Below are 19,069 nucleotides of genomic sequence, written 5' to 3'. Positions count from 1 at the left end.
ATATTCTAGATATTAAATGGAAGAAACTTTTTATTCAGGATATCGATTGAAATAAACATTTAATCTTTTTCACGATAAATGACATTTTTTGTACTGAAATTTAGTATGAAGTTATTAGATTGTAAATAGTTTGGAAATTATAGGCTCGTATATATGATTCCTTAAGATTACGATAATGACGTGAATTCACAATGACGGCGCATGCTTGATATCGACTTGTACCAGCAACAGCTTCGTGAAACGCAGTCACAGCCGCAGCAGCAACAGCAACAGAGAATGACCACATAAATGGAGAGACAAATAGAAACAGTTTTGCTGGTAAGGCATCTCAAGAAGAATCTTTCAACAATTCCTCGAGCTTTTTTTCCAATTTATCGTACACGAAATTCTTAGTTTATTTCAATTATAATTGTCATTCCTTTCGTCTAAATGAAACGATCAGTTATTATTATCAATTATTACGTTATTTTATTTCCACCTATTTCTTAATTTTACGATTCAAGCTGATATCATAAATTTCAATCCCCAATCTTTACTTTATGTTGGTATTTTAGTCCTTTGTATAAATTATATTATCAATAATTTTTCAATTTTGAAAATAGTAACTTTCAAGGTAGTTCGTCAGATGGAAAGAAAGACGTCGAATTTACCCTTTCAGTTCCACGAACGAGTAAATCAAAGCCACGTCGTTGAAATCAAACACCATAAAATTCCACGCCCCAATTGGCACATTTCCTCTAAATGATTCCATTAAGAATGCTCCAGAAAACTAGAAATTCATCGAACGAAACAAGTTTCCAGATATTCTCGATTCCCTGTGGCAAGTTCGCCGGCTATTTTAAGATCTTGCAAAGATGTATATATATTTCGAAAACGTTCAAAAACGTGCGACGTGTCCGCGAAAAAAAGATAGAAAAGGTGCGCCGTCGATTCGCGCAGTCGCGCCGAAATTCTATCGGCAGTCCAACATTGACCGTCGTCCGTGTTCGCGTTTTTTTCCCGGCTTTCCGCCCGGAAAAATAGCCTACAAACGATAAGCCTGTTTATTTTTTAGAAAAAAGAAAAAAAAAATTTACGAAAACCTAAAAATAGTTGCACCGTCGCTAAGAAAGGAAAGTACAAAGTTTATTTTCTATCGTCGAAATTTATTTCATAGAAATTACGAAATATGCGAGGACCATCGTCAATTACGATAAAGTTGCAAAATTAGTATTTTTGTAAAATACCGATTCGACATTTTCGTAAAACCAGATAAATCTGGCAGTTGGACAAAAATTTGTCGTTGTTCTTCAACAGCGATAGTTTCTTTGTTTTTTCTACGCAGTTTCAGGCGGATATTTCGAAAGGTGTAAATTAATTTGTTCGTTGTCGTGTTTAACGGACGTCGGAGTGTTGATTGGTGCTTGGACAACGCGTTGAATTCGCGATGCCGCTTGTTGCATCATGATATCGTGTAAACAATTGGAAATGCTTACGAGAGTGGCACTCAGCATGCCACCCTCCCGTTCAGCTGCTTGAATTTCACAGTGGAGGCACTTCGCAACGTTTTCGACGACCAACCACTTGACATACACACAGAGTATGGTTGAGAGGTTAAATTCACGTGAAAAAACAACTTCCTTTGCTATAATATACGTACGTATGTATGTACGTTATGACAGTTTATGAATAATTCGTTTAATACGAACGTAGGTACAGTTCCCGTCGATTTATGATCATCGTAATTCAATATATTGTATTAATTTTAATATGACATTAATTAAGAATGATATAAAATATGAATGAACGTTTTATTCCAAATTTTCTTGTCTTCTGATGTTTTTCAGAAAATTCGATTTCACGAGCCCCTTTTTATACATTTAATAATAAATAATTATTATCCAAAGAATACTCTCCCTTATTTTCTATATTATCCTCTTACTATCTTTTTTCTTTCTTTACAAAAATGAGATTGAATGGATCAAACTATAATTAGTATGACTAAAATAGATCTCGGAATTTTTTTTACAAAAAAGATGTTATTTTAAATCTAACAAATTTCATCTTAAATGTAATAAATCCACCCTCTGTAATTATTCGATTAATTTTATCTGGAGAATGAAAGTACGCGAACGAGGATGTTAATTACATATTTATTATTTTGCGAATAAAATATTTGTGGCGTAAAATTTCCCAGCTTGTTCGACCGCTTAACTGGAAGCGCAACCGCGCCTCGATTTTCCGGGGGTAAAGTGCATCGCAAATATTCATCAATAACGCGGTTAACCTGATCAACCGCTTGTTGAATGCATCTTGAATTAGCAAGTAGCTTTTAACACTATTTGGCACACGACATCTCTCTCATTTTGTTTTCGATAAAGCCAGATAATTTAAAAGTTTAATCAGACTATTTTTCATACGCTGTACAGGACTATAAATAGAAGATTATTCTGCAAAGGTGTAAAAATTGTCAAACAGAATTTTTAATTCCAAAAATATTAAACAAATAATTATTAAATGTTTCAAATAAAAACTTACTGACAAAAATTTTAATAAATATATCTATGTAATTTTAGAATGACAAAGAAGTGCGTCGCTCTTAGATTGTTTCAGTGAGATAAGTATGGCTGGCGAAGATTTGTGTTAAACAAGAAAGCCATAGATCGAGAGGATTTCACAGTTGAACAAACCTGCCATTCCACGGGTTTTCTCGGATTAAAAATTCTACTAATTAGCTATATCAAATTTTTCGAGATTCGTAGTACATTTTTGATGCTCTAAAGAGTCTCTTTCTTTTTCATGAATTTCGATATTTTTCTATGAATAACTCGAAAATAAAATGTAAAACTTTTTCTAGCATAACATTAGCATAACACTAGCATAACACTAGAAAGAGATAAAGAGGACGGGGAGAAGAAAGAAAAGCAGAAAATACTAAAATACTTTAGAGATTCTTAGGCTACTCTAAAATAACCATACTTCGTATCACATGAATTGATATAAACTAGATTTATTAATAGAAAAACCGAGACATCGATCGATGCTAAAGCTGCATGGACAGTATCTTCATTTTGCGACTAACTTCAAATTAATTATTCATATATTAGCACCCTGCTCGATATCCTCGTTAAGAAAACTGTCCAAACTATCTCTTACACGATTATTAGTACAACGAAAAAAAAAAATAATTTTGATTGTTAAAAAAAAAAAAGAAGATTGTCAGTATAGTTTAAATGGGCCATTAGAAATTATATTTGTACTAACAAATTTGTTATTTATTTACAGACTATTTTGTCGAGAGGCAAACGTGATTTTCTGTAAGGAGCCAAAGAAAATTGGCAACGCGAAAATGTCCCGAACGATGGGCAGGGAAGGGGGGTGGAACGTGGAGGAGGGTGAATTTGTGGAGCAAGCGAACGACGATGTCGATGTACGCACCCCTCTGATCAACGATCCGTGTCACCCCAGGTAAAACGGTTGCAGATACTTGAGAAACATTGATACCACGTTCCATGGCCGATTATTTGAATATCGAATGAAAAACGGCTACCATTTCATTGATACGATAGAATGGGGTGTAGTTAGATTTATCATTTAGTTGGTTTTATTATTATATCTTTAATGTTTTCTTAAAAACTTGTTTATTTCTGTTTCGATATATTTTTTACATATAACGTAGACTGGAAATCATTTTTTAGATAAATAAATCATATTAATAGAAAGTATCAGTTAGAAATTATCACACGAGTTAGCAATCACGAATCAACAAGTAGAAGAACGCAAAATGATGCGAATAATAAAGAATAATAAGTCACATTCAGGAATCTGATTAATCGCAGAACTACCAGAAAAATCGATAAAATCGAGAATTACAAATTCTATAGATCTCTCATAAAAGTGAAAGGAAACAGGCAAAGTTACAGACAAGAGGGCAATTAGACAATGATGAAAACTATCATTTACAAATACCATAGGAACCATAACCATAGCACGAGAATCATACAAATCAAGAACCGTGAAAAACTAACAAGAAATCCTATAAACTCCTCAGAAAAGGCGACGGTGTGCCCAGAATCCCCACCCCTGTCGCCTGACTCTCGTTGTAAACAAAATCGAGGGTTGAGGGTGAGGAAGAGGGCGAGTGGAGGGGGCAGGTACAACGGAGGTGGTGCGAGAGTGCTAGGTGTCGGTGGTACTCGTCAGTAGCACAGCGGTCACAGATCCTTTCGGAACAGAAAGGCTGTCCGACCTGAGCCAACCAACTAATCCTCGGCTTCTCTTCGTCATCCTGACCATGGACTGGCAATTGACCATCGACATCTTCATCGATCAAAACCGATAAAGAAAAAAAGACATCGTCGTTCGAGATCTTCCTCTCCATCGGTCGATAAGGAATAGGGAAAATTGCACAATCGTAAAGTAATACCATAAAAGTGTATGCAGGAGTCTTCTGATAAAGTGACCGATCGTTAGCCTTCTCTGTTTTGAGTGTCGAATACAAAGATAAACAAGTTGAAACAATAAAGAAGGTTTGAAAGGGTGGTCGTTGAGCAACGATCAATGGTCGATTGGCTGCGGCGGATCGAGAGCAGCCGCGATGCCAACGTTACACCGGTCGTTGACACAGATAGTCGCTTGAAATTCGGTTCAGTGTCCAGCTACTGCAGTTGATCCAGGGATTCGGTAGCACGGGTAAAGGGAGGATGAAGGCTGAAGGCAACAACGGATACCTGAAGGCGAGCGTAATCGTCGAGCAGAATGAGATAACCGGAGGTTCCGGCCAGGAGACGTCTACCACTAATCACCTTCAGGTAAGAAATTTTCATTGCTTAGGGGTTGGAAGTAGTAATTTGGTAAAAATGATTTATTATTCGTCCTTTCGACTGCTGGGTTTGTTGGGTTAATATTTTGTGGCCTTAGAATGCTCATTTGTGGGATTAACGTTTTGTAGGTTTGTATTGTTCATTTATTCCATTGTTGTTAATTTTTTGAGAATGCAAATATTTAGACTTGTTAATTGTCTTGAGAGGGGATATTTTGATACAAGCGTGGCGCCAATGGAGCCATAAATTAACGAATACACAGAGTATCCTAACCTTCCCTGATTCTGCACGTGTATCATTCAGGTATACCATCCTCAGTGAAACCATAAATTAGCAAATTCGCAGATATCCTAACCACCCTCGCTTTTATTCTTCTATAAAAATCCATTCTACCAATAATCTTAGCTATTTATTCTTTTATATTTGTTAATGGCAGTACCAATGTATTTGTTGCATTAAAATATATGGTCTAGTACAATCTTTATATGAATTCTTATTATTGATTAGAATCATGAATGGAATAATAATTGGCAACATACTGGGTGGTGGTGGGGATGTTTTGTAAAGCGAAATTGACGAGGTTCTTTGGGACGACGATTCCTTTATGAGAGAGTTCGAAACGTGTGAAAGAGAATCTTAAGGCGCGATTTTCAATAGCAGCTTATTATAAGGGTTCTTTAATGCTCAATAGAATCTCATTGCGTGAATTAAACGAAAAATTTATCTTTACAAGAATATAAATAAGTATTCTTTCCAAAAAGATTTCGAATGCTTTGAAATTCCCAAAAAGACGGATCTAAATATTTTCAAAAAGTTACAAAGCTTCCATGTTGATAAAGAAAAACACTCGGACAACCCTAAAATATTTCTCAAATTTCCAAATTCTTAAAAAGTTGCCAAGTTTCCAAATTGTCGCAAGAAGAGATCCAAGTATTTCTAAAAGATTCGCCGAGCTTCCAAAATCTCACAAAGATATCTTTACTAAAAGATTCCCTCGTATAGCCTTATACCCCTCTTTAGGATAGTTTTATTTTTATACCATTCCTATACCATAATCACAGCCTCATCAATCTTCGTGTCGCACCTACACAAAAGAAGCAAAAGCAAAATTTCCTACGACACATAAATCATAAATAGAGGCGTCTAACATCTTTTCCATCACAGGTGACTTATGGTCCCCGTGGAAACACTACGACGACGGTTCTGCAGCATTCAGGAAACAATCGGAAGCCTCTCGGAATAACGCGCGCGACGTCGATCAGACGAAGAGGGCCAGCCAACAGGCAGCAATTGCTCGGTGTGCTCGCCGTCACTCTTCTTGCCACTTGTCTTTTTATACTACTGCTATTGGCGTTGAACACGAGCCGCGAATGCGTGCAAGAGCCCCGTAAGTTGAATTAGCCCTAAATGACACGATTAGTTCCGATGGTAGTGATTAATTAAACGGCTGACAACGGCCAGCTCCACTGTCATACGCTGTACTCCGCGTGGATTTAGGTGTGAAGCGCGTTGACGTGGGATCTAGGTGTCGAAGAATAGCAATACGAGTCTATTGAGTTGATCCGAAGATTGCACGTAGAATTAGAGTGAGTTAGCGTTTGATCGAGCGCGACGGAGAACGAGTTAGGGTAGATAGTGGCATAGAGCGCGCTAGTGTAGTGGCTAGATGTTGCAATATATTGGTTTTAAGCTGTTCTTGGTAGATTGATCCGGAATTAAAATTAGTTACATTGGTGTTAAAATGGTTGGGTTAGTGTTACAGAGGATTGAAGCGAAATTGATGAGAGTTTACATAAGCTATTTTTTAGTTTAGCGTAACAGAGATATTATATTTGGTATATCTTATTTTAGTATAAAAATTGAACATGGAGTTATGTATGAAAATAGCTTAATGTGTATATTTAAAAATGGTTCGAAATAGGTTAGATGTTAATATATAGACATAGGTTTAAATGGCGGAATATAGATATGACGTCGTATATCGAAGTGTAATATATTCTAGAAAAGTATAAATCTTTTTTTGAAAGCAACGTAAAACAGAGGTACAATGCGTCGAAGCACAAAGAACAAAGTCTTAGGAGCTTTCATTGAAAAGTTTGTACCGTTTTCGCACAAATCTCTTTGCAATCTTGACTCCCGCAAGAATTTCTTTCAGCAGAGTTTAATTACAAGTTGATGAGACACTTTTAAAAGAAGATTGCGGAAAAGAGCGCGTCCTCGCGTGAAATTACTCGAAGAAACTATTTTTCTCCTTTATTATACAAAGAAAATAAATCTTACATCTTAATAAGAAAAGTTTCTTTTTCAACAACAGAGCCACACCAGGCATTTCATTACTAGAATTCTCTAGTCGATTGCAATTAATTATAGTTCTCTCCGCTTTAATAAATAATTAACGATAAAAATTCTTGACCAAATTTTTATTATGGCAATTCTACTGGAAACTACTGGAATTCTACTGGTATTCTACTGGTTGGAAACTAAGTGTCACTTAGTTGCCAACCCAATAGATCGTGAACTGCCATGATAGTAAAGCATTAACGAAATTCCCCAGTATAATGCAAACAATAATATAACCAATAGAGACAGTAACATGAAAGAAAAAACGGATTTAAAATGTATGGTGTCATTGGAAAAATTCAATTTTCATTTGCTTTGCACAACTTCCACGACAATTGTTTAGTACCTTACAAAGATATTTTCATATAGTGATTTATCGATAAATACTATTGTAGAGATATCTCGAGGAATTTCTTGATAAATGTTGATTTGATATCTGCAATTTATAACCACGATTACACACGGAGAGGAAAGAAAATTACATAAAAATTACGTAGAAACAGCAAATGACTTTCAATGTTCAACAGCTCGTGTCAGAAGGGAACATCAATCAACCGAATCGAATCAAGTCGAGGTTATCAGGTTCTACTCGAAAAGGCCTGTGTTACCTCATAGCCGCTGATACAATTAATCACTATAATGACATCTATGAACGTTGGATTAAAAAACGGTTCGAAAAAATATTTTTTTTTATATACATAATAATACTTTCCTCTAATAAATGATTTATTACAGACCATTGCAAACATTAAGGATTACTTAATCGTTTCCCGTGTTTCTGATAAAATGAAATATTATAGTGATTTTTTAGTAGCATCGACAAATTTTATGAAAGTTTATGGAAGCAGAAAATTGTTTTTCCTTGACGTTGCAATGTTGCTTTGTGGGTCCGTATTAATGACATGGAAAATTGCTTCCTTTCCTCTCGACACTGTGCACACGATTCTCACTGAATTATTTACATTTTGATAACAGTAAACAACTTTTATTGTATATCCCTTAGAACGGGATTAAATTTTGGACGCTTGCGATGATAGTGGTTAGTTGGACGTATATTCTCTTTGTTACAGGTCCAAACATTTGCATGACAGAGGAATGCGTGAGAACAGGTAATGATAAAATTTGAATAAAACTATTTTCCACAAATTCTTCTTTACGTTGCAAACACGACAGAAAATCGCATGAATACCAGCCACAGCAAAAATTCTCCGGATAATTAAAAAACAAAAGAAGAGATAATTGGAAGAAACCAGATATTAAAGACCAGATTAAGCCAGTATGCAAGTATTGATTATTCATAGAGTTTCCAGATTTTTCCCAAACATTTGAATAACAGAGGAACGCGTCAGGACAGGTGATGTCAAAATTTGAATAAAACTATCTTCCAAAAATTCTTCTTTACGTTGCAAACACGACAGAAAATCCCATGAATACCAGCCACAGTAAAAATTCTCCGGATAATTAAAAAACAAAAGAAGAGATAATTGGAAGAAACCAGATATTAAAGACCAGATTAAGCCAGTATGCAAGTATTGATTATTCATAGAGTTTCCAGATTTTTTCCAAACATTTGAATAACAGAGGAACGCGTCAGGACAGGCGATGTCAAAATTTGAATAAAACTATCTTCCAAAAATTCTTCTTTACGTTGCAAACACGACAGAAAATCCCATGAATACCAGCCACAGCAAAAATTCTCCGGATAATTAAAGAACAAAAGAAGAGATAATTGAAAAAAGCCAGATATTAAAGACCAGATTAAGCCAGATATTAAGCCAGTATCCAAATATTAGTTATTCATAGAGCTCGCAGATTTTTTCCAAACATTCATATCCAACGCAATTAACGTAGAATTGGGATGACGGCCAACTGGATATCGAACCAATTTCTACGAAAAAAAGGACGAGGGGGGATCGGGTATTCGATCATAGACAGGGCGAAATATCACCAGCCAATATCCGAGCGGAGGTAAATGAAATCAGATCAGTGAGAACTGATTGGTGGTCGGTAGGAATTGTGTTTGTCCCGCGACAAACGCGTGCTCCTCTCACACACGGCTACAAATCGGATTAAGCATTCCCAATGGAATTGCCTGCTGACCGAGAGGTTGGCCTGCGATTGCATTTTCATTTGTCGGGAAATCCGCTATCCGACCCGCTGAAGATACGGCATCGTGCGGTTTAATTGCAGTGGAAACGCGGCTAATCCCAGAACAAGCGGCCACATTCCTGATTACTTATTTATTCGCAGCAACACAGGAAGGCAGAGCGAATTTTCGTTTATTTATCAGCCGAATGAATCACCCTGATCACGCCAGAAATCACTCGATTTATTTAATCCGTTTGTTCGTATAAAATTAATCAGCGAGTTATATGCACTATGAATTCAGTCGCGTACCATGGTAATTGTTTTCTTCTTCCTTTTTTTTTTTCTAAGACGTAGGCTTTCGAAAAACGGTTGTAGTATTTTTTACGGGTAATACGATGATTTAGATAGATTCTTCTTTTTCTAGTTTACCGTGGTTCTTTTTATTTAGCGAAGACCATGACAAATTTGGGAAATCGATTCGTCTTCTCATTTATTAGAAATTAATTGAACAATTATGGGTATTATTAATTATCCCGTATAACAAAATGGAGACCCGTTTTAATTAACAAAGTTTCCTCTCGCAAACAATTCGGAATTAGATTAAAAAAATAGGAGAAGAGCAGCGAACGATCTCTCGCGATAATTAAAATTTCGAGAAGCAGAAGATAGCTTTCGTACGAGATATAATCCAATTCTTTTTTAATATTTCACAATTACCGTGTCTCTGCGCCACGGGTTGGTAACGAAGTGGTTCGTAGTGGTTGGTCCCTGTGAACAAAGAGAAAAAAAAAAAAGGAAGGAAGAGGGAGAAAAAAGTTGCTCGACCTGAATTTAAAATTGCTTAAAAAACAGCAGCCTTTTTGCCAACCACGAGTGTTTAAAGAGTCTGAGCTTGCGTGTTTGTTGAACGTAATTAGGAAAACATTTCCCGACTGTAGGTTTTTATTCGCGTGCATGTTAATTATCACTGGGCCGAGGTTGCTTGTGCAAATGTAAATTTTTAGCAAGTAAATTTGCAATAAAGCGGAACTTTGCGTTAAAGCACTTCCAAAAATACGATCATTTTGAAATATTTCTAATGCATAACAATCCTCGGTTTACTCACCAACATTGTAATTTTTACAGCAGCCAAAAAAATACCGTTTATTTTTTACAATAATTACTTTAATAATATAAGGTTAATTAATCCTTGGTACACGATATCAAATTGCCCTAGAGCAGTGTTATTACTCGTTAGAGATAGTTTATCGGAAGTGCAATCAATCCTGAGATCACGGTTGGCCTCGTTAAATCTTCCTCGCTCGATTGGTCGTACATTCATCGACCGTAAAATTACCCGTTTCGATTAAACGATTCGTATTACACCTTTAAACGTCGACGAGCAATATTACGAACTGCTAACATCTAGGAACAAGTACTTTCGTCTCTAGAACGTGCATGTATAGTTTATTTATCTTAGAAACTTAACAAAATGTGGCATCTATGAGTATTCATAAAAAATGGGAAGGTTAGTATATACGTATAATGGCGCAACATACGCGTTACAAATATATCGTAGTTGTATGAAACGACGTATACGTACGTATGCGTCATCGGTTATTAACGAGTAAAATTTTTTCGGAAAAAAATCTTCCATTAAAATAATTTACTGTTACATTAACGTAGTATCGGGAAAAGGATACGATTAGGATAATTTCGATTTGTAAAATTCTCCTAATACTATTTATTAAGATAAATAAAAATAACAGAGATTAATTGGACAGAGAACGATAAATGTTCAACTTGAACTAAACAAAACTGCAAAAATCTTATTCCACTCAAATCACTCTCGCAACTCTATAACGCAACAACTCGATCTCTCTACAACGCTAGCAACTCTACAACTCTAGAGTCTTCGGCTTCTGCACTCGCACGCTCTCGCTTCTCAACTCACACTGCACGCCTTTTACATTCGTTCTCGCCGGCGTCTCAACTAACACTGTCTTTAGCATCTCTTTGTCTTTTCTCGTCCTATCGGACACGTGACCCGAAACGCCCGTGGCCAGGGTCACGCAGGCCCTTTCCACGAAACTATCCACTCGAAAGGACCGACGACACATTGATGTACCCGACGATGCCCCGCGGCTCTCGCGACATTGTTTACGGTTCGACCGATATCTTAGGCCTTTTGTCCACGATACTAAAGTAATGTATTATAAAAAAACACGTGTGTACGTACAGTGAACGGTTTCTAATTTTCGCGAAGTAGACGCGAACGCGTCAAATACCGTGAAAAAGATCGTACGCATAGGTTAGAAAGTCGCGGCACCAACCTGTTGACAGATAATGAGATTGCGCAGAACGACTTTATGGCAAAATGATTGCTCACCTACACGTTTAATCTCGTGTTCTCTCGCGTTTACTTTTATATTCTTCGTTTTTTCCCTTTTTTGTTTTTAACGCTTTCACCTTGTTACCTTTGACGCGTCTCTCTCGTTGCCATCGCTGGAATTCAATTTCCTGCCCGTGACAGAACAATTTGACGTTCTCGCGCAAAGATACTGCAGCCGATATCAGCTTCGGAATTTAATATCAGCGTGTTCGTCAATATGACCGCGCGTAAACGCGTGACTACGAAAATTTCGATGAATTTTCTCTCTTCAAAACAAAATTCCATGTCCCTTAGATAGAAATTTTCTCCGTGAATAATTCTTCCATCAACTAGTAGTCAGAGATAATCGCACATATAATATTACGGTCATTTATGGCCACGTTATAACCACCCTAATTGCATTATACACAATCATTTTATACACACGTGTGTTAACAAGCAATTTGTTGAACGCAAGCAATTACGTTATAGTCTATTATAGTCACGTTACGATAACACTCGATCGCTTCAGACTCGCTCGTAAATATCTAATTTCACGCGTAAATCGTAGATAGTCGTATTGAATAATTGTAGTCACCTTGTAATTGCTTATAGTCGCGCTAAAATCACTCTTAGACGATTTCTACGAATTTATGATGATTTTTTAGGTGTTTGTAGTCGCTTTGAACGAATACGATCATGGCATAATCACTCACAATCACTGTTCGTCAGAAACAGGGGAAGGTTAGGATGTCAAAATAGCGTAGAGTAAGCAAAAGTTGCATTTCTAACTTTCCACTGATACGATCATCGTGCGATTTCAGCTGCCAGTTTATTATCAGCGATGGATCGCACAGCAGCACCATGCGTGAATTTCTTCCAATACGCGTGTGGCACGTGGAATCGTCGTCACGTGATTCCAGAAGATCGAAGCTCGATCAGCACGTTCGAAGTGCTGGCCAATCAGCTTCAAGTGATTCTGAAACGCATCCTGGAGGAATCACCGAACGCCGACGATAACAATGCTACTCTGAAGGCGAAGATGTTCTACAAGTCATGCATGGACATCCGTGGGTACAACGAAAATGCTTTTCGATCGCGTGTTTCTAACAATTTTCATGAATTCTATTTGAAAACAATCCTTAAAAATTCGTTTCCTATTATTCCTTCCAATAAAATTCCCTTTCTTCTTGCAAAGACTCTATCCTTTTCGTTCTCGTTAAACAAATTCTCTCTTCTCTATTTATTCGTAGAGAAGCATCTTTCTTTTCTGATCTCATTGAACAATTTTTTTTCCTTCTCTTCTTCTCTGGATACACTTTTCTCTTTCTATTCTTATTAAACAAATTTGTTTTCTTCTTATCTCTCTCTCTAAGAGAATTTCTTCTTCCTTTTCTCATAATGTTGAATTTGGTGTCGAAGTAAGAAAAGAAAACTGTTGCCACGCTGGGAAGGTGTTTCTAGTCTTTTATTTTCGCAGCTCGTATAAGAAAAATCGGTGACGCGCCATTGAAGAGGACGCTGAAATTTCTTGGCGGCTGGCCAGCGGTGGTTGGACCATCCTGGAAGCCACCGCCATACCCCGTCGAAGTTTTATTAGGTCGATTACGAGGGGAATACAACGAGGGAGTATTACTAGAACAGTGGGTCGGTCCAGATGACAAAAACTCCTCTGCCAATATCCTCCAGGTGCGCCGGCAAAGTAAGGTCCCTTGGTCGACGACTGCACAGTATAACAATTGGATTTACGTTGTACATTCTAGAGCACTGTATAATAAAATTCGTACAGTGGAACTCCATTAAAGAATACAACTTTAGTTTTCAATCATAATGGATCTTTATCGATCAAAAGTGTCCACATATTTGTTAATGTGCATTTTTTTTACAATTAACTATGTATAAATGGAGTTTTACAGTAACTGAAATAACATATAAAATTGTTTATTAAGAAGACACGAACTACTTGATGTCGTGCTTTAAATTTAAACAGAAGTTACTTTTGTTCGTGCAATATTGCGCAAGTGAAGAATGATCGAACGACTATAAATTGTTCCTCAGCTGGATCAGATGCAAGTGGCGTTGCCAAGTAGGGACTACTACTTGAAGAAGAGCAGCGAGGCTCAACTTAAGGCGTATCATCGCTATATGACGAACGTTGCCGTGTTGCTTGGTGCTAATCCACAAACCGCTGCTGAAGAATTCAATCGCGTGATCAATTTGGAGAAACAGTTGGCAAATGTACGCCTGTGTTACATTTAAGACACAACAGATAATTTATTAATATCGGATCGCTCCATATGTATGAATGCACCTCTTTACAGAAAGCTTCGTATAATTCGTAACAATCATTTGATACGGACAGAATCGAAATAATAAAATAGCAAGCTGTACAAAATTTTACAAAATAGTACAAAATACTCGTCTTTTTTTTAATTTCTCTGTAGCTAAAAATATGCGTTTATCGACTGATTTGATGTATTAAATTGCTGGGATTCCTCTGCAATTGCATCTGTTTTATTCGATATTTATTTATAATTCTATTTGAAGAATTTCGTATTTTGTCAGAAATTCGATATGTGTTATAGGAACGTCGTATTGCTTTGTTTGACGGTTCGAGTTATTTTTAATGAAAATTTCAGGCGTCGATAGCGGAGGCTGATAGGCACGATACATCAGCCATTTACCGGAAGTTAACGCTGCGCGAACTGCAGCGTGAAATTCCGCAGCTGAAATGGCGCGAGTATCTTCAAGAATTTATCAACTCACCCATAACAGAAGAGGAGCCGATTGTGGCATACGCCATGCCATATTTTATGCAAATGGGCCGTATCGTGCAAAGAACGGACCGCAGGTATTTCGTTAATGTTCAAAGTTTCCAACACGTTCACTTCTCTAATTTTTATACAATTTCTATTTCTAAGTAAATTCTGCCTTTTCTTCGATCTTTATTTCTGTTATGAAATTAATATGTTTTATCTTATACCCGGAAAAAGTTCAATAAGAATATCTGATATTTCTAATTTTTTTATTTTTTTAATTTTTCAAATACATAAATATGTATTTATAATACTATAATTGGGTGACTAAATAGTCACCCAAAATGAAAATTAATTAGTTGCGACATTGATGAAACGTTACATCTTATTTCCAACTATTTTTACAGAACGCTACATAATTACATATTGTGGAGATTGGTGATGTCGATAATGCCTCACATGATCGACGAGTACCAGCAGAAAAGAGTCGAATTTCGGAAGATTCTGTTAGGCATACTGAGCGAGAGGGACAGATGGTCCCAATGTGTCGAATGGACGAACAAAAAGCTTGGCATGGCTGTGGGTGCACTTTTTATTCGTGACAATTTCAATCACGAGAGCAAGGTAATCCTCCCATATAGAAATTCAGAGTTTTATGGTAATTCTTTAAATGGTATAACATCAATTTCGAAAATGTTCAAATACATGTATATGTATATATGTATATAGAAATTCATAAGATATGAAAGACCATTGCGTGTGAGCTGCTAATATAATATTTGAGTAATTTTTACAATTAATATAGATGGTATTAATTTGATATTATTCGATAAATTGTTAATTTAAATAATGCTATTTTTAGTTGATGTTAGATAGATGTATGGGATGATTTGGTTTTCAGGAGACAGCACTCGAGATGATTCGTACGATACGAGAAGCGTTCAATGAACTCTTGGCTGAGAATCATTGGATGGATAACGAAACTAGAGCTGTAGCTAAAAGCAAAGCTGATTCTATGAACGAAAGGATTGGATATCCTGAGTTCCTGAAGGATCCTGTGGAACTTTCGAAGGAATACGTGATGGTACTTAATCTCTTCATAAATATGCATAGAAAAAGAAATGGAGTTTCCAATGAAACTGATGATATTTCATTTTATACGTACGATCTGTTTCTTATCTTTCACGTTACAGTTGAACATTACCGAGAATCATTTCCTTGAGAATGTACTGGCTGTGCTGAAATATGACGCTTATCATAATCTAGAGAAACTACGGAAGCCAGTTGATAAAGACAAATGGTCTACAGAGCCAGCCGTCGTGAATGCCTTCTACAATCCCAATAAAAACGACATTGGTAAGTTTATCCTTTATTTACAGAAGATGAAATATTCTTCATATTCATTTTCTTATATCTATCGATGTTAATTAAAAACAAGTTCTTAAATAACAGTGTCAAGTATCAACAGTATGAACCCCAAAGTCAGGAAATTAAATATTTCACAATTTATTTATACCATATTGCTTGAAATTATGTAGAATTTAATTGAGATATACTTTACAAATGCTAAAATTACATTAACATAGCTTAAAATCAATATTGTGGTATTAAATCTTGATCAAAGTAACTGTTCCCATAATCATTCAGAATTTATTTCTAGAACGTGGTATTAATACAATAAGATTTAAATCTGACAAATAAATTTCGAGTGTTCTAATTAAACTAGCAACAATGTTTCTTGTTCCAGTCTTTCCAGCTGGTATTCTTCAGCCATTATTCTACTCTCAGCATTTTCCAAAATCATTGAACTATGGTGGAATAGGAGTGGTAATCGGCCATGAAATTACTCATGGTTTTGATGACAAAGGGCGTCAGTTTGACAAAGATGGAAACATGATGCAGTGGTGGAACAACGCCACTGTGGAAGCTTTCAGAGAAAGAGCCCAGTGCATTGTGGATCAGTACTCTCGCTACAAGCTGCAGGAAGTTGATCTGTATATCAATGGGAGGATGACTCAGGGAGAGAATATCGCTGATAATGGAGGACTTAAACAGTCATTCAGGGTGACTTACTTTATTGCATATATTTGTTGCAGTTTCTATCATATATTCTTTTTATTCTGTTTCATGTTTCTTCTTTTTTTTCTCATATTTTTTCTCATATTTCTTCTTTTTTTTCTCATATTTTTTTCTCATATTTCTTCTTTTTTTTCTCATTTCTCATATCTTTGAAATAGGAAATAAAATGTCCATTATTCTTGAGAATAAAGTAAAAATAAAATAAAGTAAGTAAAGTAATAACAACAAGATCAGTAGAAAAAATAAAGAAATAGAAATATTGAACTTTCCAATCATTCTACAATTTCTACTGCAAACTGAATAATATTTATTTTTGCAATATGAAACGTAGAGTCGTATGTTCGTCTTGTTAAAATCTCTGTTTAAAATTGTTTAATGAATCGTATATTTTTTTTTTTGCGTTTCAGGCGTATAAGAAGTGGGTTTCGATACACGGTGAAGAACCGATGCTTCCTGGTGTGAATCTCACTCACGATCAGCTGTTCTTCTTGAACTATGCACAAATATGGTGTGGATCCATGAGACCAGAGGATGCATTGACGAAGATACGAAGCAGCGTTCATTCACCGGGTCCTATAAGAGTTTTGGGACCTTTGTCCAATAGCGAAGACTTTGCCAGGGCCTATAATTGTCCTCCAGGCTCACCGATGAATCCGACTAAAAAATGCAACGTTTGGTGAGTTCTTTCCTATCTCAGAATTCCTATGATTTTGAAATTTAAATATCAAGAAATGCTGTACATTATTAAAATCTATTTTAATGCACGAGACAATTTGCAATCAAAATATCGTACACTAAAAGAATTTATTTTAATGGACAAGTTTATCATAGAGTTACTTCTTTAATTCAACATATTACCGAATTAAAATATTTTGTGTTACTAACATTTATCTTTAATACGTTTACTACATCTATTTACATTTATATTATTTTGTACAACAATTACAGGTAATGTCAGAGTTTTCGAAAGAAGAAAAATGGTCAAAGGGAGTCTATAATTGGGAATTGTGGTGCCTAGTGCTCTGAATAGACTATAATCATCGTATTGATTGGTAACCACGATGGGACCACAAAAGACTATAGAGTTTTATTTCGTCGTGGTTCACTGTGTGTGAGTCTTCTAGCACAGCAAGAGGGTTATACTTGACAGTACAGTGTGTGCATGCGTGTGTATGAAAGAATGTGCCAGTTAAACAGAAGTCATCGAGGGTGAAAAGAATCTGACCACCGTGTGTCAGGCTAAAATTTTCATGAGTAAAAGTCGTGTATATAGAAGATACGTTTTAATCGTGTATGTAATCCTTTATGTGTGATTCACCTCGTCGTGGACGAGTCTAATAAACTTTTCGATCAAATTAAAGAGCAAAGCAAGATGAAATAGATATACGTTTAATTCCCTTCTCTTTACCTTCAGTCGAAATTATTAAAATTTTAGAGACAGAGTTTGGAGGAACAATCATTGCTTCTGGCAGAGTTTTGTACTGCTGCTGATTAATAATCATTATACTATGAATATTTATGCAAATTTACATAGTGCATTCGTCGTTTGGTAGAACCAAAGGTAACTAAAATATATTATAGTACCTTCTACTTCCTTCTTCCCTGCAATTTTGCTTGAATTTTGTTTCATCAACAGGAACACAGGTAGGTAATAAATCCAATGATTTTCTCTTCCTATCTCTTAGAATATTTCATTCATGCTGCATTACTCACATACTGCATATCCTATACCCAACATCTAATACCAATTTCCCATATCTTCCATCTTGTAGCACATTTTCCACATGGTCTTTCCCACATCCTATGTGCAATATTTATTGAACCATATTCCATATCCTCCTGTATATTTCATATTCTGTTTCCACACCATTCCCCATCCTTTACATTACAAGTAAAACTATCCATTACTCTAAAACCTATTTCCCGTGTATCCTGTATCCTGATACATTATAAATTATAAATAAATAAATACAAATACAATTGCAAATACAACAAATGGCCACAAAAAATCATTATGCCCCACTAATGGAGTTTATGTGATTTAGAATAGCTTTCTAAATGAATAAAACAGATTTTTCAATTTATTGCTGATTTACTGAAATCATTTTATCAATATACATACAATTTACACGATGAATGTACAGCTTTCTATATTTGAAGCTTCAGTAACATAGAATATGCTTAATTGTACCGCAGTGTACAAAGTACCCTTAAATAACTAATGAATTAACAATCAATGTAACTTAAATAATTCATTGAAATTTCGCATATTTGCAATTTTTTAGTTTACGCGTGTTAGGATCGATGAAAATTCGATGTTGTTTCCAATGGAACTGCTCTGTGCATTTCTGTAAAAGAAAATATGAACAAAAAAATTGATTAATAATATAACTTACAAAATCAAGTTAAATTAAATCTGTATGTAGAGTATTATTATATATAATACAAATATCAATTGAGCGATAATATCTAACTGTGTCGTCTTCAAAATAATGGTGAAAACAAGCTACTAATGTGATAATAAAAATGAATCATTTCTACCACGGCCAAAATAACATAGAGCTACATATCTGTAATGAAATAGAAGAAAAATCAGATAATAATATGATGGATAAAATATGTAAATAATTTACTCACCGCTTAATATCTGGGAA

At 35.6% G+C, this 19,069-nt stretch overlaps 1 protein-coding gene and 1 long non-coding RNA gene across 3 annotated transcripts; both read left to right on the top strand.

Annotated features, from left to right (window-relative positions):
• Positions 1-168: 168 nt before the first annotated feature.
• On the top strand, positions 169-17,797 carry LOC126925339 (neprilysin-1-like). Of its 2 annotated transcripts, none has more exons than XM_050740761.1 (15): positions 169-318; positions 3,265-3,447; positions 4,031-4,790; positions 5,967-6,189; positions 8,213-8,251; positions 12,405-12,650; positions 13,061-13,269; positions 13,639-13,818; positions 14,220-14,431; positions 14,744-14,960; positions 15,238-15,420; positions 15,530-15,692; positions 16,084-16,400; positions 16,823-17,091; positions 17,364-17,797. In XM_050740761.1, the coding sequence occupies exons 3-15, from the start codon at positions 4,683-4,685 to the stop codon at positions 17,365-17,367; spliced, it is 2,370 nt and encodes a 789-aa protein (XP_050596718.1). In that variant the 5' UTR covers positions 169-318; positions 3,265-3,447; positions 4,031-4,682; the 3' UTR covers positions 17,368-17,797. The 2 variants fall into 2 exon arrangements, with proteins under 2 accessions (XP_050596718.1, XP_050596719.1); XM_050740762.1 differs by lacking the exon at positions 169-318 and adding an exon at positions 958-1,635.
• LOC126925361 (uncharacterized) lies at positions 8,258-12,326 on the top strand. Its single transcript, XR_007713895.1, has 2 exons — positions 8,258-8,584; positions 8,831-12,326. It is a non-coding gene; the product is annotated as an uncharacterized LOC126925361 (long non-coding RNA).
• Positions 17,798-19,069: the final 1,272 nt, after the last annotated feature.

This window comes from Bombus affinis, chromosome 16, assembly GCF_024516045.1.
Source record: "Bombus affinis isolate iyBomAffi1 chromosome 16, iyBomAffi1.2, whole genome shotgun sequence".
Lineage (NCBI taxonomy): Eukaryota > Metazoa > Arthropoda > Insecta > Hymenoptera > Apidae > Bombus > Bombus affinis.
This window is presented reverse-complemented; position numbering and strand designations above follow the sequence as displayed.